General features: G+C 47.8%; 2 protein-coding genes across 2 annotated transcripts in view; both read right to left on the bottom strand.

Moving 5' to 3' along the window:
* The window catches only part of MX2 (MX dynamin like GTPase 2), a 37,582-nt gene extending 21,553 nt beyond the window's left edge, over positions 1 to 16,029 (bottom strand). Inside the window, exon 1 of the mRNA XM_057696449.1 lies at positions 15,991 to 16,029. The gene's annotated coding sequence lies outside the window, so the exon portion shown is untranslated. The remainder of the gene's footprint in view (positions 1 to 15,990) is intronic.
* Positions 16,030 to 20,021: 3,992 nt separating this feature from the next.
* Positions 20,022 to 23,155, bottom strand: part of FAM3B (FAM3 metabolism regulating signaling molecule B) — a 33,729-nt gene continuing 30,595 nt past the window's right edge. The window contains exons 6-8 of the mRNA XM_057697409.1: positions 22,648 to 22,735; positions 21,334 to 21,466; positions 20,022 to 20,150 (exon numbers count right to left, since the gene is read on the bottom strand). Of these exons, the coding sequence (XP_057553392.1) occupies positions 20,061 to 20,150; positions 21,334 to 21,466; positions 22,648 to 22,735 (311 nt within the window). The 3' untranslated portion in view covers positions 20,022 to 20,060. The remainder of the gene's footprint in view (positions 20,151 to 21,333; positions 21,467 to 22,647; positions 22,736 to 23,155) is intronic.

Here is a 23,155-nt window from a genome sequence, read left to right as displayed (position 1 = left end):
CCAGAGACCCACTGCTGGAGGGTCACGGAGGCAGAGAGTGGAGGGATGTTGCCCAAGAAAAGGACCCCCAAGGGTGGCAGGAGCCCTGGAAGCTGGGAGAGGGGCCTGGAAGGGAGTCTCCCTCAGAGCTTCCAGCAGCAGCTAACTCTGCTGACACCTCCACTTGGAACTTCTGGCCTCCAGAACTGGGAGTAGAGAATATACATCTTGTTTTAAGCATCTGAGTTTGGGGGATTTGTTATGCCAGCCCCAGGGCACTAACCAGTGTGGAGGATTGGAATCTTGAGGCAGCCCCTCCCCTGTAGCTGGACTTTAGGGCATCCACGTGTGCCCCATGTCCAGCTGCGGTCCCGAGGTCCAGCCCTCCGTCCATCCCCTCCTCACGACAGCGGCCCTTGAGCATACATTGTGGCCCTTTTCCTTCTAAACCCCCAGTCTCATGTCGCTGCCCTTTCTGAAAGCCTCTGTCATCTTTTTTTCAGAAGAAAGTTCCTAAAACCTCTGGTCCTAACCTACCTTTTCATGTTTTATAACATCTCTGAATGTTGGGCCTAACATGTTGCCTTTCTGCCAATTGGATGTGCACATTCACAGCGTTGTGTGTGCCATTGGCCTATTTTTTTAAAATGAGGTGGTTCCTTCTTTCCTCTGTCAGCTATAAATTGGCACTTGCCATCTACCTCTACTACAAAGGACAGAGTCACACGTGCTGGTGCAGCTGCTGACCTTCCACATCCCCTGAAGGGAAGTCAGGGCAGAGACCAGGAATGAGGCACTCTGGTCTCTGGAAAATGGGCAGATGGAACAGGTCATCAGATAGTTAGATGTTTTCAGGAGCTGATTTTATGAGCCCAACCCTTGCATCTCCTCATATCTAGAAAAGCACTAAATCCCTACATGGTGATGACTGCTCCTCATGACAAGCAGAAACTCCCTACAAAAATATGTGTTTGATTGCATGTCCTCCTCCTTTACCAAGATTACACATATACTGACCTTCCCCCCTGCCTCTCTGGAACAGCTTCTCAGAGCTATCTGGGATGTTGTCTCTTGGGCTGCAGTCCTCATTTTGCCCCAAATAAAACTTAACTCGCAACTCCCACATGTGCATTTTTTTTTGTCGACAGTTTTGGCAACCATGAAGGGACCCAGAGTGGACTTCTCACCTTCACCTGAATTGTATGAGGAACCAGAACCTCGGTACCAGTGGAGGCCCCTTGTGCCTATCTGCTTCCTTGGAGAGTCCAGGTGAATTTGGATAAGTCTCTCCTGGTTCTCAGATCTCCCGTATTGGTTGATGATCCTGAGTTTTATTTGGTGGTGTAGCAGGTACCTGCCTCCTCCCAGCTGAAAGATACTGGCAGGGGGGTGGGGGGATGCTGGCTGAAAGATACCAGGGAAATACACACCCAGTGGAAATACACTGCAGGGTCTACGGCCATACCACCTTGAACGCACCCGATCTCGTCCGATCTCAGAAGCTAAGCAGGGTCGGGCCTGGTTAGTACTTGGATGGGAAATACACTGCAGGGGGGGATAGTTTGAAAGATACTGGGGAATATTCACCTAGGTGAAAGATCCTGGTGGGGGGGGGGCTGGTTGAAAGTTACCAGGGGAATACCCATGCAGTTGAAAGATACTGGGGGTGGGGGGTGAGGGCTCGGTTGAAAGATACTAGGGGAATACCCATCAAGGTGAAAGATATTGCGGGGGCCTGGTTGAAAGACACCAGGGTTTGCTCAGTTGTAGGATACTGAGTGGTCTTGGCTGAGTGGTTAGGTGAGAGGCTGATCTGACGCTTTTCCTCAATTCGGCTGCCTTAATAGAATTTGTCAGGATAAAAGGGAAGATATTACCTGAGAGCTTTGCTCTGAAGACAAGGGACAAGGACTCCTCCTGGCCAGTATGGCTCTCTCAGGCAACTGAGAGATTTAAGGGAGTGGTGGAGGCATAGTCCTCATACTGTGCCGTGGTCCCTTAGGGAAATCCACTCATTAATTAAAACACTTGCTCGTCCAGGAGTCACAATAAGAACTGGCTGTTCAGCAATCTGAGCACCCATGGTGGTCTTAGACTACCGAAGAGAGAAACTGAGACATGTAAGAGAGCTCAAACGACTCTGGGGTGATGCCTAGAGGAGTTAAGCTCACAAGCAGCACACTGACCCATCACACAGTTTCACTAGTGTTTTTATCCCAGACAAATTCAATCTTAAAATGGGAAATAGAGCTTCTCATAGAAACATGGGGCGTCAGAAGGCCAGCCTCTTTCTAACACCCCAGCCAGGTTTATGTACGTACAAAAACTTATACTTATGAGTACCTACTTAATTGGGAAAGTTATACTAAGGGAGAGCTCAATCTAAAATGACAAAATTGTTCTTTTGATATTCAAAAAAATATTTTTGCATACACAGGTAGGAAAAAAAGCTGGGCATATGATCAAATGGACTAAATGGAATGCTTACTTTGATTGGTATCTAGAAGCTCCTAAAAGAGGAAACCATAGAGTAATTTCTTTGCAGGAAACCAACAATTAATTACTTGAGACTTTATCAAACCAACTTTTTAAAACCATTTAAAAAAAAAAGGAGAAGGGGGTATCTTCAGTTGCATCAATTAAGTACACAGTGACAATTGAAGGTTTAATCGACCCCCCCGTTTAATTCCCAGCCAGTAGAAATAGCTAGCTTGGAGAAAAAAATTCTCAGCAGAATTCTGACCCTAAGGGAATAAATCCTACTAGGGAGAACCTGATTTTCTCTCCCTCTTCCTTGAGATCAGAGCTCTCAGAAACAAATATCTTATCAAGCATCTAATTCCTGAGATTGAAAAGGAAAAAAAAAAAAAAAAAAACCTGGAAGAAGCCCTTTAAAATTTTTCTTATTCCAACTGTTTATAAACTAGTGAGTTTTGATATTATGATATCTAATTCATGACTAAGTTTGGAAAATGAAGCTTTGAGATCTCTTGTGTCTGTCTGGATATATATATGTCTCAGTGTGTCTTTGTCTTTGGATGTTGTTGCTGAGGTTCATTTGTAAATGAGCTCTATCTGATTGTCTTAAGGAAAAACAGGCACTTACAAATCAAACAATTCTACCTACAAGAGAAATTAAGCTAAGTAAATTTCAGGTTCACGTGAACTGGGAAATATTCAGTATCAAATTAATACCTGGTATTAATGTTTGTTTGTTGATCTAATTGTGGCTCCAAAAATAATCCAAAGCCCACCAATTCTTTTACCACTCCCCAAATCTTCCCTATTTATCTTAAGAGGCTTGTAAGTATTAAACAAAGGGGAAACAAAGACATTTTAGGAGCAACTTGCTTGTACTTTTGAGATGCAAATGTCCTATCTGGTCATCTCAGGACCCCTTATCTCTGCTATCTTTTTAAATGCAAATTTGAAAAAAGAGGTAAAGTAATTTAGAACTTGATTTGTTTGTGTGTTCATAGGTATCTATACGTGTGTTGTAGGTGTATGGTATTGCCAAAAACGAATTCATAAAAGAGCTCTGCTTAACTGGCTTAAAAAAATTAATTGAGTGCTTATATAAATACTCAGAAATAGAAAATAGTCTGGCCAGAATGAATTTCAAATTCATGTTATCTGGAAAATACAATACTAAACTGATATCTGGTATTGAAGGTGGCTTAAGCTTGTTGGTTTGATTAATATAGACATGTTTTAGAGTCATCAACATTAAGTATAATTTTATATATATATTTTTTATTGTGCCTAGGTGTAATATAAACTAAATAAAATCTTGTTATATCTGTTATCAATTAGTCAGCAAGGAAAGTAACTTGATGTGAAAAGCTTCTAAGGAAAGAAAATGTAAATGAGATAAGAGCTTTCAGATAAACTCTATTAGGAATAATTATGTTTTAAGAATGTCTACCTAAAATAGTCTCTCCAGATTCTGGTAACTTGAAATTCTACAGTTGCACTAAATTAAGTGATGGAGGCTTCTTGGCTAGCTAGGTCATTCCCAAATAAAATAAGATACTGAAACATTAATTACTGGGCATTGGCTGCCTTTTACACAGAAACAAAAGCATATTCGGGACTATTGGTGAATATGCTCGGTGCCGTGTTCTGCGAAGAAAGCAAATGTTTTTAGAAAACGTAACTGGTATTATGTTCACCAATCTACAGAATGCTAACATAAAGGACAGTTCATGTTAAGAAAATCTGATTGCAATGTCAAAGAAACTTGATGTGACATGCAACACTTTAAGATAATAACTGGAATTATGACTGGTAACATTTTACCTAAGTTATCCTCCTAAAATGACTTTGTTTCCCCTTAAGAAAGGTAGCTTAAGAAAAGTAGGATGTATGTTTTCAAGAAGGCGTGAGGAATGGAATTACATTTTATTAAAGTCGGTCTGACTTACAGGTGGCTGTTTCTGAATGGGAATGTAATGATACAGAAAGTCATAAGAGGGTTTGTGGGAAGTGGACCCTGAGAAAAGAGTTTTGTGCACTGTCAGGATTGCCTAAGTTTAGAATAAATGTAGTTGAGTAAATTAATTTTAAAAGTAAGCTGGTGGGGCTTCCTAGATGGTACAGTGGTTAAGAATCCACCTGCCAATGCAGGGGACACGGGTTCAATCCCTGCTCCAGGAAGATCCCACATGCCTCGGAGCAACTAAGCCCGTGCGCCACAACTATTGAGCCCATGTGCTGCAACTACTGAAACCCATGCGCCTAGAGCCCGTGCTCCACAACAAGAGAAGCCACGGCAATGAGGAGCCTGTGCACTGCAACGGAGAGCAGCCCCCACTCACCGCAACTAAAAGAAAGCCCACACACAGCAAAAAGACCCAACACAGCCAATAAAATAAATAAATAAATAAAATAAATAAACTGGAAAAAAAAAAGGTAAGCTGGTGCAAAACTTGGATTTGGCTTTTCTCTCTGTTAAGAGGACAAGTTTTCCTAAAATGTTGAACTGCCTTTTGATAACAGCTTTTAAGTTTCCTTACCTTTTAAGTGATCTGTTCTTATTATTTTGGTTAAGTGAATAACTATCGTTTCAGTGACTTGTGAGCCTATCTGAGTGTTCTAAACCTTTTTTGATATTTTTGACAAAACTTCCTAAAACAAATTCTGATGAAGTCCTTTTGACCTCTAGCTAACTTTAGGATGATTCAAAGGGCCTCTGAAACATCCCAAAGAGAGATATAAACTAAGTTCATTTGGTACTTTAAGTTACATGGAAAGCATTGCCAAATAAGTAATAAATCTTAGGTTTTAGTGTTGGTAATTGTTATTAATATAAGTATTCTAGAAATTATATGGAGTTCCTAAAATTCTGATTTTTCCTCGTAAAATGTTATCAGTCATAATTCTAGTTATTACCTTAAAGTTTTATATGTCACATTGACATAGGAGACAGATGGGCTCCAGGCTAGGCATTTACAACTGGCCTGTTCACACCTCTGGAGTGAGAAGAAGATGAGCTCCAGGCCGGACATCCATTACCAGCCCCCGTTTACATTTTCTAAGGCAAGAGACAACTGGGCTGCAGATTACATACTTATGACTGGACTCCTGTCTATATTTTTAGATTTGCACCTCGATATAAGACAAAGCAATAGAAATAGGGTAAATAACTGGACATTTAGACACTTTTATGGCAGGGACATAGAGTGGCTCAACCCTATTAAGAGATCAAGAGGTTACACACTCCCCGTCTTTGGGGCAAGGGAGACTACGCATGTGTAAAAGCCTTCATGGGGTCAATAAGGCAGGGGGTGCCAGACCATAATAAGTCTTGCTATCTCTCTCCCAAAGGTCTTTGCGATAGGATACATCTTAATTGAGGGGTGCGTGTGCACCCAGGGAAGGGTCCAGAGGCAAATTAGCCCTGGGGTCAAAACAATATGATTGGCTAAGAAGAAAACAAAGACCCTGAATTTAAACTCCCCAAAGGCGTGACTCTGGGACTCTCTCCCTGAACTCATCTGTGCATCTTTCCGCAAGTACTTTGCTTTTACAATAAATGTTTTTACTTTTCTCTTTACCTTCTGCCTCCTCGCCTGAACTCATTCTTGACAAGGTAGGCAAGAACTAGGGACCCAGGCCCTAGCCACTGGCCCCTGTGGTCCAGTGGTTAGGACTCCTGGTCTGGGAACTAAGAATCAAGATCTTGCTTCCAGCTACTGCTCACTGCCGCCTGCTGCAAGCTGCTGCCTAATGCTGCCTGTGTCCAAAATCAACATCAGTAACCAAGTTTCTTTGACATTGAAATCAGATTTTAAACGTATCTTCTTAAGCCTTATGTCATTGTAGACAGTTATGGTTTTATTCTGATGCCTTTGCAAAAAAAAGGCTTCCTTTGCAAGAAGATTTCTAAAAAGGACTTTTGGATAAATACACGTGTCTGGCTTTCAGACATAATGCTGAACTGGGTAAGAAATTGAAGAATCCTAATGAGAAAACTGATGGTTTCATAAGCTGTTAACAAAAAGGATTAGTTACACAGGACTGAGTAAATTGGTGAATATGGCCATGAATTTTAGGGTTTCTATCTGAAAAATTACTGGTTTAAATCTGTGTTTTCCAGGTGTAAGGAAAACCTTCCCCTCTGACTAATTATGACAGAGTAATTTGGTAAATTATACCTTTGTAAATCAGGGCTGAAACATTTATCTTTTCTCTCTATCTCTTCCCTCCAAGCGCTGGAAAATCTTAGGTTCCCAGCAGATTTATCAGATAATAGGAAGGCTACCTCACTAACAGGTATAGAAAACTCAAGGTATTTTGGGAACCTTGAAAAGGGAGGAATTCACTTATATCTGTTAGGTAAAATCCGTGATAAGCGCAAGCCCTTGGTGTGGCTTTCCTAGCCCTGAGAGATCTTTTAAAAGGTCCAGTTTGAGACTCCTTATAAAAGTTTTAGCAAAGCAAAAGGCCTATGAGATCAATTATAGTTACATAAATTATCAGGCCAAGTTTTTTCGAGACCGGACTTATTTTGCAAACAAATTAGTCCTAATTTGGTTATAGGTGGTAAAAATGAGGGTAATTTTAGAGAGAAAAGGATTATGTTTCGATAAATATTAAGTGCCAGTGTTGCTGATGGAGGTCTGTATTTACTAAGATTCACTCCCTGGATAGTTCCTTGCTGTTATGCTATATTAATATAAAGTCTAACTGAATTTTTAAAAGGACACTCTAAGTTTGTTTCTGAAGACTATCTCAGTAACCTATTTTTGGATGAAAATCAGATGCCCCACAACTTGCAACCAGGGGATTGTACATACTAGAAAGGACATAATTTAAAGGACAACCTCCAACCTAGATGGAAGGACACTTATGAGAGGAGAAACTACATTCACACTAGGATGAGAAGAAGCCGACAACAGAAGTAGACAGCTAGCCCAAGATCCTGGACCTGACTCGTATGAGCACTTATAATATTTTCTTGACTTCTTGGAGCTCTGTATATGAATCAAATGTTTCCCTATCATGGGAACAATCATATGCTAATTTTTAAAATCAATCCAATTGGAGGGTTTGCGGCCAATTACCTATGACTAGTACTTTTGGGTTACCTTAGTGCATTTCTCCCTCCAAGGCTCTAATTGGAAGGCCCTTAGGAAATTTACTCTAAAGAAAGAGAAAAAAATTATAGTCCTGTTCAGGGGATCCCCTCACCTGGCCAATTAATAATACCTGCTCTGAGCCTGGCCATAGATTTAAATTTTCTTTTAAGGTCACTCAGTCTCAATCAGAATGACCGCTAAGTCTCAAACAAAACCTGTCACCTCTGGTCTATTAAAAGGAAACCTCCCACAATTGTGGGATGGATTGATGTAGTTAACACCAGGCTATGATCATTTAAGTTTAAAAACTCCTCTATGTTGGGAACGATTAAATCATACTAAGGGTGATCAGCCCAGTCACATCAGGAAACCGGGCTGGGTGCCTTATGAACAATGCCTACATGTCATTACCCTTAGAGACAGTGATTGGTGTGGAACTGGCTGAGTCTGATGGCCAGAGATTCACTGGGTTGCACCTAATGGAACTCAGTGGATTTGTGGTACTAATTTATGGCCTTGGCTTCCACACTGGGATGGGTAGGAAGTTGTACCCTAGGATTCCCATGGACTCAAGGGCATATATGTAACAAATTAGAGACCACTAGCATGAGCTGGTGGGTCAAGAGTTCTGTATTCTGCTGGTATGACCTTTTAGCAGCTATTTTTGCGCCTTCTGGGCAGCTATATCGAAGCCTTAATAAAATTCACTCAACAGGCCTTAAATGATAGAAACCAAGCTTTAGCCTATTGAATTCTGAGGTCTCTACAAAGAGAAGAGCAGTGCTATAAAACCGCATGGCCCTCAACACCCTTACAGCATCTCAGGGAGGCACCTGTGCCATAATTCAGACTGAATGCTGTGTTTTCATACCTGATGAGTCCTCTAATGTAACACATTTCATGAAGCATATGAAAAATCAGATTTCTGCCTTAAGTGACCCACTCCCAAGTCTTGACCTCTTCAAAAACTGGTTTGGTGTGGGAAGATCTTGGCTTAACTATTCACTTCTAACTCTACTAATGTTATTAGCTATATTACTTGTATTTTGCGTGTATTGTTTCTTGTATTACCAGATGTGTGACTGAGCCACCAGCAAAAATGATGATGACTAGGGCGACTTGAAACAGTTGATCAAAAATATAGTTCTGTATGCGATCAATGATAGTACTAGTATAACTCTGGATGTAGAAAGATGCAACAAGAGGGAATTTTTCCTGGACCATAACAGATTAGGAATACAGGTGGTCCAGAGACCTTTGACTTTTGTTGAAAAGACCTAGCCCAATACTGGCACCAGAAGGGGCCTATCGGCCAGATCTTCATCCAACCTAGGAATGAGACTTCCTAGCACCGTGAAAAGAAATGGTCATGAAATGCCTCCCAAAGCATGGTCGAATGTATGACCGTGATGGGGCCCTGTCAACTATAAATTGGCACCTGCCATCTGCCTCTACTACACGTATCAAACCACACGTGCTGCTGCAGCTGCTGACCTTCCACATCCCCTGAAGGGAATTCAGGGCGGAGACCAGGAAGGAGGCCCTCTGTGCTTTGGAAAATGGGCGGAACAGGTCTTCAGATACTTAGATGTTTTCAGGAGCTGATTTGATGAGCCCAACCCTTGCATCTCCTCATCTCTAGAAAAGCGCTAAATCCCTACATGGTGACGTCTGCTCCTCGTGACTCGCAGAAACCCCCTACAAAAATATGTATTTGATTAGATGTACTCCTCCTTCATCAAGATTACATATATCCTAATCCTCCCCCCTGCCTCTTTGGAGCAGGGTCTCAGAGCTACCTGGGATGCTGTCTCCTGGGCTGCAGTCCTCATTTTGCCGCAAATAAAACTCAACTCGCAACTCTCACATGTGCATGTTTTTTTTTAAGCTGACACTTCCTTCTTTCATTCATTCAACAAATATGCTTGGAGGACTGATATGGGCTGAACTGTGTCCCAAAGTTCATATGTTGGAGTCCTAACCCCCAGGACCTCAGACTGTGTCTGTATTGGAGACACGGCCTTTAAAGAGGTGACAGAGGTACAATGAGGTCACTAGGGTGGGCCCTCATCCAATCTGGCTGATGTCTTTATGAAAAGAGGAGATTAGGACACAGACATGCACAGAGGAAAGACCACACGAGGACACAGGGAGAAGACAGCCGTCTACACGCCCAGGAGAGAGGCCTTGGGATGGACCAGCCCTGGTGACAACATCGACTTGGACTTTTGGCCTCCAGACAGTGAGAATATAAGTTTCTGTTGTCTAAGCCGCCCAGCTTGTGGCACTTTGTTACAGCAGCCTGAGCAAACGAATCCAAGGCCTGCCATGTGACAGGTAGTTCCTGCCAGGGGGGTAGAGTGGTGACCAAGTCAGATAAGGTCCCTGCTTCCAGTGCGTGCATTCTGTCAGGAAAACCCCCAAATAAGCAAGCCAACCAACAAAGACCACCACAATAATATAACCCTCTGTGATGACAGAGAGTCTGGAAGAAAGGTCGTGGGTTACGGATCCTGGGGTCAGGTGTCGGGGAGGGGGTCTGTTTGAGGGTGTGTCCATCTACAGGAAGGGGATGAACAGAGGAGGGCCCGGGAAGGGGCGTCCCTGGCAGAGGAAATGCAAGGGCAAAGGGCCTGAGGTCAGACTGAGCTCAAGGAGCTGGGGGAAGCACCCCTTTTTCCTGGGAGCTCAGAAAGCCCAGCCTAGGGGCAGTGCCCCTTTTCGGGGTTGGGGGGCTGGCCTCTCTGCCTTGTCCTACCTGGGGTGTGCCCCGGCTCTCCCTGGCTTTGTCGGGGCTGGACCTGACACTTGGGTTGGGGCTGGAAGGAGACAGAGAAGGTTTTCTACCTGCACTCTTCTGAGCGGTCAGCTCCACCAACCTGGGGACCCTAAGCGAAGGGGGGTCCCCAGGTTTGGCCCTGCACCTGGGGAGCCCTGTGAAGGCTATCAGGTAGAAGGAGCACCCTTACCTCTGTGGTCAAATCCTAAGCCAGCACCTTTGTTCCCTCTTGTGCATGCAGGGCAACAAGATGGCTCAGTAATCTTGAATTGGGTGGGAGGCCAAACTCAAAGCCAGCTGTCCGCTGATTCCAGTGTTTGGGGCTGCGTGCAGGCACTTCCTGGCCAGGAACCGCTGGCATGAAGCCCCCAGAGTGTCCCGTGGCCTCAGCGAGCTTTCAGGGAAAGGGCTCTCAGTCAGAACCTCCCTCTGGTTGGGGACCAAAAATAAATCTGGGTTTTTTACATCTGTTTTGCATCTTCCTGTTCTTCTTCCTTTCTCTGAGTGCCTGAGGTTTAGCCTTTGATCTGTTCCCCATCTGACAGTCTCCATGCTACCACACTCCCCTGTGAAATTATTCATCTCACAAAACACCTAGCCCTTTAGCAAGTGTCAAGAGAAGATACAACCTCATGTAAAAGGTCTCTGCTTTTTTTTTTTAATTAATAAAATTGCCCTAAAGAACACATCCAGCGGAGTTCCCTGGGAGTCTAGTGGTTAGGATTTGGAGCTTTCATTGCTGTGTCCCGAGTTCAATCCCTGGTGGGGGAACTGAGATGAGGGGTGAGGCCAAAAACAAACAAACAAGCAAACAAAAAAAAACAGCCACCAAAAAAAAAAACCCAAAACAAACCCCACAAAGAACATATCCAGGGATTTATTTAATCTCCTTAATATAAGGAAATTATATTAAAATTATGTTAACCTCCTTAATACAAAAACCCAACAGATTACTTTGCAGAGGGCCAAGCTGGAGGAGTTCGCTCTCCTGGTGGATCAAGTGCTTCCTTTTGTCAAGAGGGAAAGAGACCATCCCTTCCGCGCAGCCTTGGCCTTGGGAGTGAGGAGGCTCAGGACAAGTTGTGGGTGGTCCTAGCTGCCTCTGGCACGTAGCTTTGCTCCTTGGCTCCTGTCCTCAAGGCCTTATCAAAGTTTATTCTAGTTTTGTGGTTTAACTGTGGCACTTTTAAAAGCAACTTAAAGCAGGGCGTGCAAGAGGTGATCTCTGGGAGACTGTATGGTGGCTGCTGTCTCCGGGGGGAGGGGGAGGGAGTTGGAGGATCCAGGGGGGAGGGTGGGGTGGGGAAGAGGTTGTAGCTGAAGAGGCAGTGGTTCCACAGAGAGGCTGGGAGGTGCGCAGTGGAGGAATATTGGCGTCAGGGCTTCTGTGTGGCGGGATGGGGCAGCAGGCTCATGTCATGTGAACTGTCTTTGGTAAGAGGCTGAGGGCATAAGAGCACCTCATGGGCAGCAGAGAGACAGCTGGTCCCGCACAGGAGCCACTGAGGTCGCCTGCAGAGGATGGGAGGAGGAGATGGAGGAGGAGGAGGGAGGTGGGAGGTGGGATGAGGCAGGTGGGGGGAGGGAGGAGGGAGAGAGAGATGGGAGGAGGGAGACAGGAGGAAGAGATGGGAGGAGGCAAGTGGGAGGAAGGAGGGCTCCCTGCCTCCCAAGGAGGGGAGTCTGGACAGAGGGACAGCTGAAGGGGAAGGAGAGAATTGTTTTGAGTCATCCCTGGCACCTGCCTGTGTCCTCCATCACCTACAAGGATGGAGGCCGTCCTGATCTCTGTCCCTGGCAGAAGATGGTTTATTACAAAAGGATATAACTCAGACACCAGATGGAAGAGACTCACAGGGCAGAGCTGGCGGTGTGACTTGAGCTGAGGACAAGTCAGGAGGCCCAGCGCTGTCCGCCAGCCGGGCCGCACACACCGGAGCAGCTGTGCAGCCCTTGCTCAGTCTCCTGCGTCCCCCCAAACTGGACTATCCCCTTGTCCGTCCACTGTCCAGTCCAGCCAGCCCTGGAGTAGCTGGGAGAGCGACTTCATCGCAACATGGACAGCTGGGCCCATGGGGACGATCCCCCCTCTGTTAAAGACAAATTGTGATGAGATTAGTAACATCACAGATAAGCCCCTCGAGGGACGCACAAGTGAAGAAAGGGACTCGGGCGAGACTATAAAGCTATGTTCCCAAACAGGGGGCCCAGTCACCCTGGGGAACCTCAGCAAACCGGCAGAAACACTTGGGGTCATCAGAACTTCCCAGGATACACAGGGACATCTGTCGGCCACCACGTTACTATTACTGAGTTGTTTGGACCTGACTCATGAATCAATAGAGCTATTGGGCGTGTCTTTTGACTGAGGCATCATGAACCAGTTACTGAGACAGTCAGGGCCGCCCAGGACGGAGGGAATTTGGGAGCATCTGCTATGAACAGCGCCAGGGTGGGTGTGGGCGGAAACCGGCTGAGGATGGAGTCGGGGATGGGGATGGGGTGGTGGGACAGCTGGACTGACACAGGGACAGGCGGGCTGGGAAGGGCTGGGCAGGGAGAGAGGCCAAGAGGAGGGTCGGGTGGACTTCCCTGGGGCTCGGCGACCACACTGATCTCTCTTTTGCACTCCTCACGTGCCCCATGGAGTCATGCGTGCTCCCCGATCTCATTTCTGTTATCCCTATTTTTACATAAGATGGGAAGTGAAGTTCAGAGAAGTCTAGCAATGGAGACCCCGTCCCATGGCCAGAAACCCACAGATTCAGGATTCTCATGGGTAGCATGTAACTTTCTTAATGAGGAAACTAACGCATTCCAATGTTGAGAGCCCACCGCAGAGTGCTACCATCAGTCATGGGTAGAGTTCAGAAATGCGATCCTGAAGACCAGCCCCTCCTGCCTGGCCCGCTTCCTTTGGACTATTTTTGCTTCTCTTGTGTTTCCAGCTTTCCACCTGCTCCAGTCAGTCCCAGAGGGGTCCCAGGTCCCAGGGGCCTGGGTCTCAGCACCCTGTGACCATCCCCGGGCTCCTGGGTCTGGCGTCCAGGACCTGCACTGGCCCCGGGTTCTGCTGGGACATTCCCCAGCGGGGCAGGCTCGTGCCTGCATCATGGAGAATGCTGCGATTCATTTAAAACCTTCCCCTTGACCTGACATCTTGTGCTGAATCTGTACGACCCCTCACACAGACCTGTGAGGATATTTCCTCTCCTTTCCTAGTAAATAGAAATTAACTTCTCCTAAAAGCAGAATACAACAGCAAAAGTCTGATTCACTGAGATTTCACCACAGTTTACAGGAAAGAGGAAGAAGAAATCATTACTCTCAGATCCAAGTCTAAACCTTCCCTCCATCCTTGGCTTAGCCCCTGGTTCCATGTCAGTGGGAGGGAAAGAGCTCAATGTCTGATTGTTCTGTAAAACCTGCCAGAACGGGTCATGGGTCACGGCTGACCACGTGGCCTGTATTATTTCTTCCTGCTGGCGGCGTGACCTCAGCATCATGGAATATTTTCCCCAAATAGTGTCAAGGGTGCTGGCAATGACCAGAAGCTGGAAGAGGCAAGGAAGGATGCTACACAGAGTCTCAGGAGGAACCAACCCTGCTGACGCCTGCGTCTCAGACTTCCAGCCTCCAGAGCGGGAAGAGACACATTTCTGATATTTAAGCCCTCCAGCCTGCCGTCCCAGGACACTAACACACCTTTCTTTGCTGGGCAGACTTGGTGTCAATGTCTGCCTCTAACTAAAACTTTGAAGGTGTAGTCACGTACCAGTGCATGCTGCAATGGGAAGCAGCAAATGCTAGAAATCAGGTGTCATCGCCTCTCAGGAGAGCCAGCTTTCCAGGACACCACGGAGGGTGGCCCCCACTGCCACGGACAAGAGGGCTCCTGAAGCTCTGAGGCCAGGCTTGGAGGCTTCAGTTCTGATACCGATTCCAATGTGTGGGTTTTCCCACATCTCCAAGGAATGACCTCAGCTCTGACACGCTTTACCAGGAGATGGCATCAGATGTCACAGGGCTATCAGAGGGCACTCAGTCCTACACAGCTGCTCACACCCCTTCCTGGTGCCCACTACAAACTGGCACTTGCCGTCCTCCTCTACAAGGACTAGGTCACTGGCCACTGCAGCTGCTGACCTTCCACACCCCCTGAAAGGAGCTCAGGGTGGAGATCGGGAATGAGGAACCCTGTGCTCTAGGAAAAACTGGCAGAACAGGTCTTTAGATAGTTAGATGTTTCCAGAAGATTTTATGAGCCCAGTTTCCTACATCTCCTGGCATCTAGAAAAGCAGTAAAATCATTTACAGTGACGTCTGCTCCTCGTCACCAGCAGCCAGTCTCTGCCAGAGTGTGTGTTTCACTGTACGTACCCCCCCTGCCCCCACCCCCCGCCCACTACAATCACAGGTAACATCTCTTTGGAGCCCTTCTTCAGAGCCATCTGAGAGGCTGTCTCCCGGGCGATAGTTCTCATTCTGCCCCAAATAAAACTTAACTCACAACTCAGCTCTCACATTGTGCTTTTGTTTTTTTCCAGTTGACACCATCCACCTCAGATGCCCACAGCTAGCAAGCACAGGCTGTGCTTCTGACCAGCTGGCTATAGATCCATTGCATGTTCCCACGACCCCCTCCTTGGACCTGGATAGTTTGCTAGAGCGGCTCACAGGGAAACATGTTACCTACTAGATCACAGGTTTATTATAAAAGGATTTAACTCAAGAGCAGCCCAGATGGAGAAGATACGGAGGGTAGGCGTGGGAGGGGCTTGGAGCTTCTGTGCTCTCTGCCGGCAAACTCTCCTGCACCTCCACGTGCTCTCCAGCAGCTCTCCAGACCCTCCTGGGTTTCAAAGAGGCTTCACTACAGAGACATGGTTGATGAAATCATTCGCTATCAGTGACTGAACTTGATTTCCTGCCCCTCTTCTCTTCCCAGAGGTTGGAGGTGGGGCTGATAGGTCCAGCCCTCTGTCATGTGATAACGCACCCAGGCAGCCAGCTCCCATCTCATTAACGTAACACGGCCACCGAAAGTCACCTCATTACCATAACAGAAGACGATGCTTTCTTCATTTCGAAGGGTGTTAGGAGCGCTGGTTCAGGAACTGACAAAGGCCAAATAATATATGTTTTTTCCTACATTTGTATGTTTTGTGAAATAGTCACCCAATCTGTCCTCATGCTTACATTTTTTCTTGTGTTGAGGGCTTTTAAGATCTACTCCCTTAGCAACTTTCAAAAATGGGATACAGTATTATCAGTTCAGCACAGTGACTGAAGTTAATATTTCTTATCATAAATCACAGCATCACAGAACACAACGCTCTCTCCCCACCCTGAGATGTCTACCTTCCGCGGAAGTTCTCAAAGCCACTTCTTCGTGGCCCCATGGCCTCAAGCCAGATCTGGGGAGATGAAGCCCCCCCCCTGCTCCCAGTCCAGCCACTTTCTAGAAAGTTCCCTGTGCGTGCAGCGGTGGCTGGGGGCCAGCACCAACACAGGCAGCTTCAGAAACTTACCTTTCCGTCTCCATCCTTCTGGCACAAGCCAGGTTTACCAGGAAATGCTTTTAAAAGAAAGGCACGTCTGCTTCATGAAGACGTGGTGAAGCATCCCTCCCTGCGCCCACCCAGCTCTTACCTGCACACCAGCAGAACGAGACCCGGCAAATCATCTCTCTCCTTTCCTCTGCTGACCTCTTATAGGAACCGCTCCTCCCCACGCAGGCTGCTCCCTTTTCCGTCAGCAAGGGAAATGAAACCCACAGCCTGCCACAGAAATGAAACTGAAGAATCAGTACACTTCCCAGTAACTCACACAGCAGTCCTCAGACTCCAGCTGCATCAGAGTCTCCCGGTGGGCTTGTAAACACACGGGGGGCTGGACCCACCCCCACACTCGGCTCTGCTAACAAGTTCTCAGGGAGGCTGGGGTGGGACCACACGTGGAGGGAGATGCAGTCACTGAGCACAGTGCTGTCCAGCAGGACTTTCTGAGATGCTCTGTGCTGTGGCTCTCTCCCCGCTTTAAGCTCTGCACACACAGAGAATGCACGTCCACAGCTCCCCGCAGTACCCCCCTCCTGCAGCGTGTACCCTCACACTCAGGATGGTCCCTGTGCTCTCCAGAGTTCTTGCTGGGAACTCAGCCCTGAGTCAGCTCACCTGTCTGGTCCTGGGTTGGTTACTTCATTTGCAAGACTCCAGGCACGCACCCCAGGCGGTCCCAAAGGTCTCCCTGCGCTGTGACTAAAGCCAGGCATTTCCATCTCCAGAGTGTGGGGAACCCCGAGGAGCCGTCGGGATGTGGGGCTGGCACAGGACAGGGAAGCCGGCCTCAGTCTCGGCTTCACTCCCACGGTCCTCTCCAAAACAAAAAATAATAGCATAAATTAGAATATAAATTCTGAACACTTCTTGGCTCATCCGCTTGACCTGTGGGCAAATTTTCCTTTAGAGAAGAAATTTAGAGGCTTAAAAAATGGTTTCCAAACCCTGGCACTGGTGGTCACAGGGAGAGTCTCTAGGGTCTGTGTCCTGCAGGATCTGTTGCCCGGGGATAACTGGAGGCCCTGGGCAGAGGTGGAGGGTGGAGGGAAGGAACGGGCGGCTGACTACGCTGTGTGAGAGTTTTCCGTTTCACCACCGCTGTCTCGTGTCCCAGGGCGGGTGCATCTAGGCTCCAGGAAAGTTACAGGGGAAGGCGCAGCAGAAGGGGACAGAGTGACACCTGCCTCCGAGAAGGCAGCACGGGCAGCTGGAGGACCCTGCATCCCCCGGCAGAAGGGCATCCCCTCAGCACGCCCCTCACCCTGGCAGCTCTCCAGGAGGGGAAGGGGTCCTTGGCAGCACCAAAGTGCTGGGCTGGTTCCCGAGCTGCTGCCTGGGGCGTGGAGCCGGAAGCTTGGTGACCACCCCGGGCAAAGCCCCTCATCCCACTCGGCCCACTGATCTTCCTTGGAAGGGCTTGCCCGTGTGCTCACACAGCCCCAGCCATCTGGAGCCAGGATGTACCCACGCTCAGCCAGACCTCTCCTTCTGAGTGTGCTTTCTCAGTTGGACGGAGGAGACCGTGCAGCGTCTCCCGGGTTAATGGATTAAGGTGGAGAGACCTGGTAGCCTGTGGACAGGCAAGAGTTCTGCGTGTGTGTCTGCGCCAGCGGGGCGAAGTGGCAGAGACCACTTTGGGGGTGGAAACCCCCCGACTCTTCACCGGGTGGGTCCCGCCTGCTCCAGCGGGGGTGCGGACGGTGACCCATCAGAGGGCAGGTGCTAGGAGGATGTCAGCCCGTGTGCATGCTGCCCGTGGACGGGGGGACAGGCCGGGGTGGGCAGTGCCAATGTCTGGGCTAGAGGGAGACAAAGGGCTACCGAGCCGTGGAGGGTCTCAGCTGGCGACACTCTTTCCTCAGTCGGGAACAAGCTCCCTTCCTGGTTTCTGTCCAGGCACCTCGGTAGTAGGGATGCTTGAGAGCTGAGGAAGTGCCTGACTTCCCCAGAGCAGAGGCTAGAGGCCCTGCTCTCTCCGTGGGAGGGGCATCCCTTCCAGGAACACCCCCCACTCCCACCCCCTCGGCCGCAGGGAGGGGCGGGGCTGCACTCCTGGGAGAGCTCACGAGGGCCGCGGGCGGAAATGAGGGGAAGGGGAAGGGGAGCGGGGGGCAGGGCTTAGGCTCACTTCCCCCTGGGTCTGGGTAATCAGAACAGATGTTCAGGGGTGGTCGCCCATCTAAGTCTTGGTTTCCTTAAAAGGTTTTTCTGTTTGCTGGTTTTTTGCTAATAGACTTTATTTTTTAGAGCGGCTTTAGGTTCTCAGTAAAATTGAGGGGAAGGTACAGCGTTTTCCCCAGACTCCCTGCCCACCCCGCCTGTGCACAGCCTCCTGCACTGTTGACCACCCCCTCCAGAGGGCACATTTCTCAGGGTCTGTGCCCACACACTGACAAGGCATTGTCACCCGGAGTCCACAGTTTACCTTAGGGTCCCTCTTGGGGCTGTGCATGGGATGGGTTTGCACACGTGTCGTGACGTGCACCCCCTGTGACAGTCCCCTGGAGAGCAGCCCGCTGCCCCACATCCTCTGTGCTTCTCCTGATCGCTCCTCCCTCCCCCAGCCCCTGCAGCCCCCAGGGGTCCCAGTTCTGCTGCTTTTTCAGTGGTACCCTCACACTCTCCAGACGCCTCTTCCGGACCTCCTCCAAGGTGGTCCAGAACCCAAAAAGGGCTTCTCCCTGATTGCTTGTTTGTGTCCAAATGTTTCTTTTTTGTTAGGACACCAGTCATACTGAATAGAGGTCACCCCACTCTAACTTATTACACCTACAATGACCCTATTTCCACATGAGGTCACATTTTGTGGTACTGGGGGTTAGGACTCAACTCATGAATTTGGGGGGGAACAGAATCTAGACCATAACAGGGCCCCAGCCAAGATCCCATCGAGTGGTTTGCAGACCCCTCTGCACAGAGAGGCCCAGGCTCCCTGTGGGGCCGACAGTCACCTAACCCCCACTGCCACGAGGTTGACATCACTCCTGGCTGGCAACGGGGTGTGAGGATGAGGACTCACATGTGTCCCATCAGGAGCTTTGGGGGACATCTGGACTTCTGCTCTCTCTGGTTTCTGTGCCTGTTAGGGACCCTCCTTCAGCCTGGCTTCCGGCACCCAGAGCTGCCCTGAGGCCCACCTACTACACAAGGGAGAACTCAGCACTGTCGGCCACTGAGCTCCGGGTGATGTGACCCTGCGAGGGTGCTGAAATTCTGGGTGCCACGTGCTGCCATGTTTTTCAAAGGAGGCCTGCTGATAAAAGTGCTTGAAAATCATTCATCCATCCCAATGCCTCTATTTATAGATGAGAAACTAGAGGCTCAGAGAGGCACCCTTAAGCTGACGTCAAAGTCTCCTACTGTTTCTGGTAGCCAGGCTTGGGAGGGAGGATGGAATGCGCACTTGGCAATCACTTGATCTGCTTAACCCCAAGTCCCTGGGTATCTGGGTACGTGGATCTCTGATGTGTCTCCTAGGAAGCCTGGGTATACAGTGGCCCTCCCGAGAGCAGACCGTGCTTGCCTGTCAGAGATCCTTCCTCCCCACCCTGTTAAACAAGGTCCCACCGGCCACTGGAGTGACACCCCTGCACGGAGGCAGACACAATCTCTTCACTACCGCACTGCTGGTACCGAGTTAAGAGCACCCAGATTTGTGGAATGAATGGAGACGTTCAGGGACCCATTGGGAGAGTTTAAGAGCTCAAGTGGGGCTGACCCAAGAAGGCTGCTAAGCCCTCCGACCGCTGCTCATCTTCCTAGGAGGTGACCGTCCAGAAGGAGGGTGTGCTCGGTGATCGGGGAGTAAGGGTTTTCTGCCTGCAGAGCTGCCTGGACCACAGGGCTCAAACTTAGATCTGATCGTAAAATGGCTCCACACCTGGACCAGCGGTGGCGGCTTCCCCAATCCTCTCCTTTCAAGGTGAAGTCACTGCATCCCATCAACAAGGCCATGCATTTCAGCTGTGCTGACCATTATGTTCACCCTACAAACACTGGCATAAAAAATCTGTGTGGCAAGATTTTGTACAACTGGCAAATATTTTGGTTGGTTGATGACAAACCCCAAATACCCATCAAATATTGACTGTTGGATAAGAATTGTAGTCCATTCAGGATGCATTTGTCCATAAAAAGCACGTTTATTGAGGCCAGGCAATGTTAGCTTGGTCCTTTTGGTATGCAGCCTTCTATCTGTATCTCTGCAGGCCAGCCCGAATACCTGTTCTTCGAATTATCTGAGTGGTTGACCTGTGCAAAGGAAAGAAAAGGATTTAATTTATCCCTTCATCTAATCAACACATATTTAGTGTGCCAGCTATGAGCAAAGTCACAGAAAGAGAATCACTTCCCAGAATGGGATTTGTTCCAGCCTACTCAGGGTGCATGATTTCCTCTCAATATTTGAAGCAACGTGATTCAACACGTGGAAAACTTTCTGCAATGATATAAATGTCCTTTGATCCACGCGCCCAATAGAGTTGCCACGAGCCACATTTCGCTACTAGTACTTGAAATGCGGCTAGCGTGACTGATGAGCTGAATTTTAAATTGTATTTAATTTGAATAAATTTGAATATAATCTGCAAATTTGGCAAGTAGCTGCCACATGGACGGCACAGCTCTCAAGTCTGGTTTTCAGTTCTCTGGGAGAAGGACTATATATTTTTTTCAGGGTATTCGGAGTGTTCCTTGCTCAGAGGATGTTTGTTCAGATTGATTTGACTTTAAGCCTTTCCATCTTCAATTCTTTCACAGATAATGGAGCACCTTAGCCTAATGCTTAAAAACAATAAGGATATGCATTCTAAACTTTAGAATTTTAGTTTTATATCTCTTTTGAATATAACAGCTTTGCTGAGATAGAATTCAGATCCTATAAAAGTCACCCATTTAAAGTGTACAATTCAGTGGTTTCTAGTACATATTCACAGAGACATGCAAACATCATCACACTCAATTTTAGAACATTTTCATCCTCGGAACGAGAAAGCAGATACCCACTTGAAGCTACTCACCATTCCCCACAGCCCTAGGCAGCCCCTAATCTACTTTCTGTCTCTGGATTTTGATTATTCTAGAAATTTTATAGAAATGGAATCATACAATATGTGGCCTTTTGTGTTTGGTTTTCTTTACTTAGCGTGTTTTCAAGGTTCATCCATGTCAAAGCATATATCAGTATTTCATTTCTTTATGTGCCTGAATAATGGTCCAGTGTGTGGCTGTACCATATTTTATTTGTACATTTCTAAATCCATTAATCAGGCATTTGGGTTGTTTCTGCTTTTTTGCTGACATGAATAATAACACACTGATGTACGAATTTTTGTGTGAACATATATTTTCCCTCTCTTGGCTATGCATCTATGGGTGGAATTGTTAGGACATATGGTATCCGTTTTTTGGGAAGGGATGTTTAGCAACCACTCACCTTTTCTCTCTCAATTCCTGCAGGAAGTTCAAAGCCTTTTGCTCCAAGAAACACCCAGCTCGACCTGAATTTCATGTTCCTGATCTCTTTACTTCCCAGGGCTTCTATGGCCTTCTTGGCGTCCTCCTTCAGTCTGGGGGGCAGAGGGGGAGGCATGTGAATGTCTCACCTGAAGACTCGGATGTGTGGCGCTAGGACACAGTCTGTCCTAGGACAGGTTTCTAAAGCAGCGCCTGGCCTCCTGGGGCGCAGGGCAGGAGGGAAATGCACAAGCTGGCTGAGTGTGTCACATCTCTAGTGACACGTTAAGGCCACATCCAGGACCCTTTTATGCATTATTTTTTTTTCCAGGACCCTTTTAGACTCAATTTGGGGCACAGAGTTTGAATTGTCAACTCTGAAAAACCCTGGGTCTTGGGGTTCGGTCATCCTCACCCCCAGCCAACAGAGTTTTTGGTCCTTGCTGCTCTCCTGCTTACTGACCACAAAATAAAGCACACAGAAGTTGCTGAAAGGTGAAAACAAATGTCAAAACCGTCCCTTTCATATTCAGAAAGGTCAGTATCAAAAAAGAAAAAAATCCAAAAATCGTAAACAATCCTACCACTGTAGAAAGGTGTAATTCAGAGCAAGCAAAGGAAGGGGCTCAGAAGAAAAAAGAAAAAAAGAAGTTCAGATTGTCCTAAATGGGTTAAATCTGAGTTGTCCAAAGCATGTGTCAAAGAACTTCTATTTGGGATGATGCCGTATTAAGAATAGGATCTGAATTCAAACAAATCTGGGGCATGCTGTGTTCAGTAGCCCCATCTCAGAAATTCGCGATGCCATTATCACCCTGAGGTTCTCAGAAATTAGGCGGTGAAGACGCACACGTTTGCTTAGAAGAGCACACTTGGAGAAGCACTGACCAGGTCACTTTCTCCCTAGTGAAAGCACTGTGTGTTCGTGCATGCGTGAGTGCGTGTGTGTGTGTGTGTGTGTGTGTGTAAGTCCCGCCCTGGGTTTAGCTCTTTGGCCAAGGGTTAGCTTTGCTATTTTATTTATGATCCGCAGTGGCTTTCTCTTGCTACCTGGAAATATTCCTCAGTTTCTAGGATTTCTGTGCTCCATCAGCTCATCATTTTTCTAGGAATGCCATCTGTTCGACATGGTCTCCCATTCCTTTCCCTTGAGGAAGCCTCCTGCTCCTTGGAGCTTTGTTCTCTCCTAAAGGGTGTCCTGAAGGGCCCTGCCCGCTGCCGGCCACCGCCCCCCATCCCCCGGCTTTTCTGACTCCTGCCCCTGTCATCCCCGCCATGACACGTGTTCACTCACCTGCTGCTCCCGTCATCGTGGGTCACCATGAAGAGCAGGCACTTCGAGGGAGCGCTCTGAATAAAATGCGTCATTGGTCCAGAGTTATCTGCCCGGTCAACGCAAATCAGTGTTAGGACCTTCTCTGTCAGCTGAGACTCTGGCCCTAGAGGCTGTGCTTCTGCTCTCAGCTTCTGTGCCCTGCGCTCTGAATCCTCTGATTCCGGAGCTGTGTCTCGACCATGCAAACGATGCTCTAGCGATTTCCTGGTAAATGGCTTGTGGATTCCACAGTGGGGCCACGTGATTCACAGGATCAGATCATAAAGATTCTAGCGACCAACTGTGAAATGGGCAACAACTTCAGCAGCACAGGTGGGCCCTGCTTTGCAATTACTAAGAAAGCACCAGACCTGGCGCGACCATCTAAGAGCCAAGCGGCTCCAGGATGCTGATGGGAAACACGAGACGTACACACCAGACCGGGATGGGTAAGGCTTTGCTAACAGGCCTTTCTGTTTCCTATAGG

Source organism: Hippopotamus amphibius, chromosome 10 (genome assembly GCF_030028045.1).
Source record: "Hippopotamus amphibius kiboko isolate mHipAmp2 chromosome 10, mHipAmp2.hap2, whole genome shotgun sequence".
In the NCBI taxonomy this organism is placed as follows: Eukaryota; Metazoa; Chordata; class Mammalia; order Artiodactyla; family Hippopotamidae; genus Hippopotamus; species Hippopotamus amphibius.
Note: the sequence above shows the minus strand (reverse complement) of the source record. Positions and strands in the feature narration are given on the sequence as shown.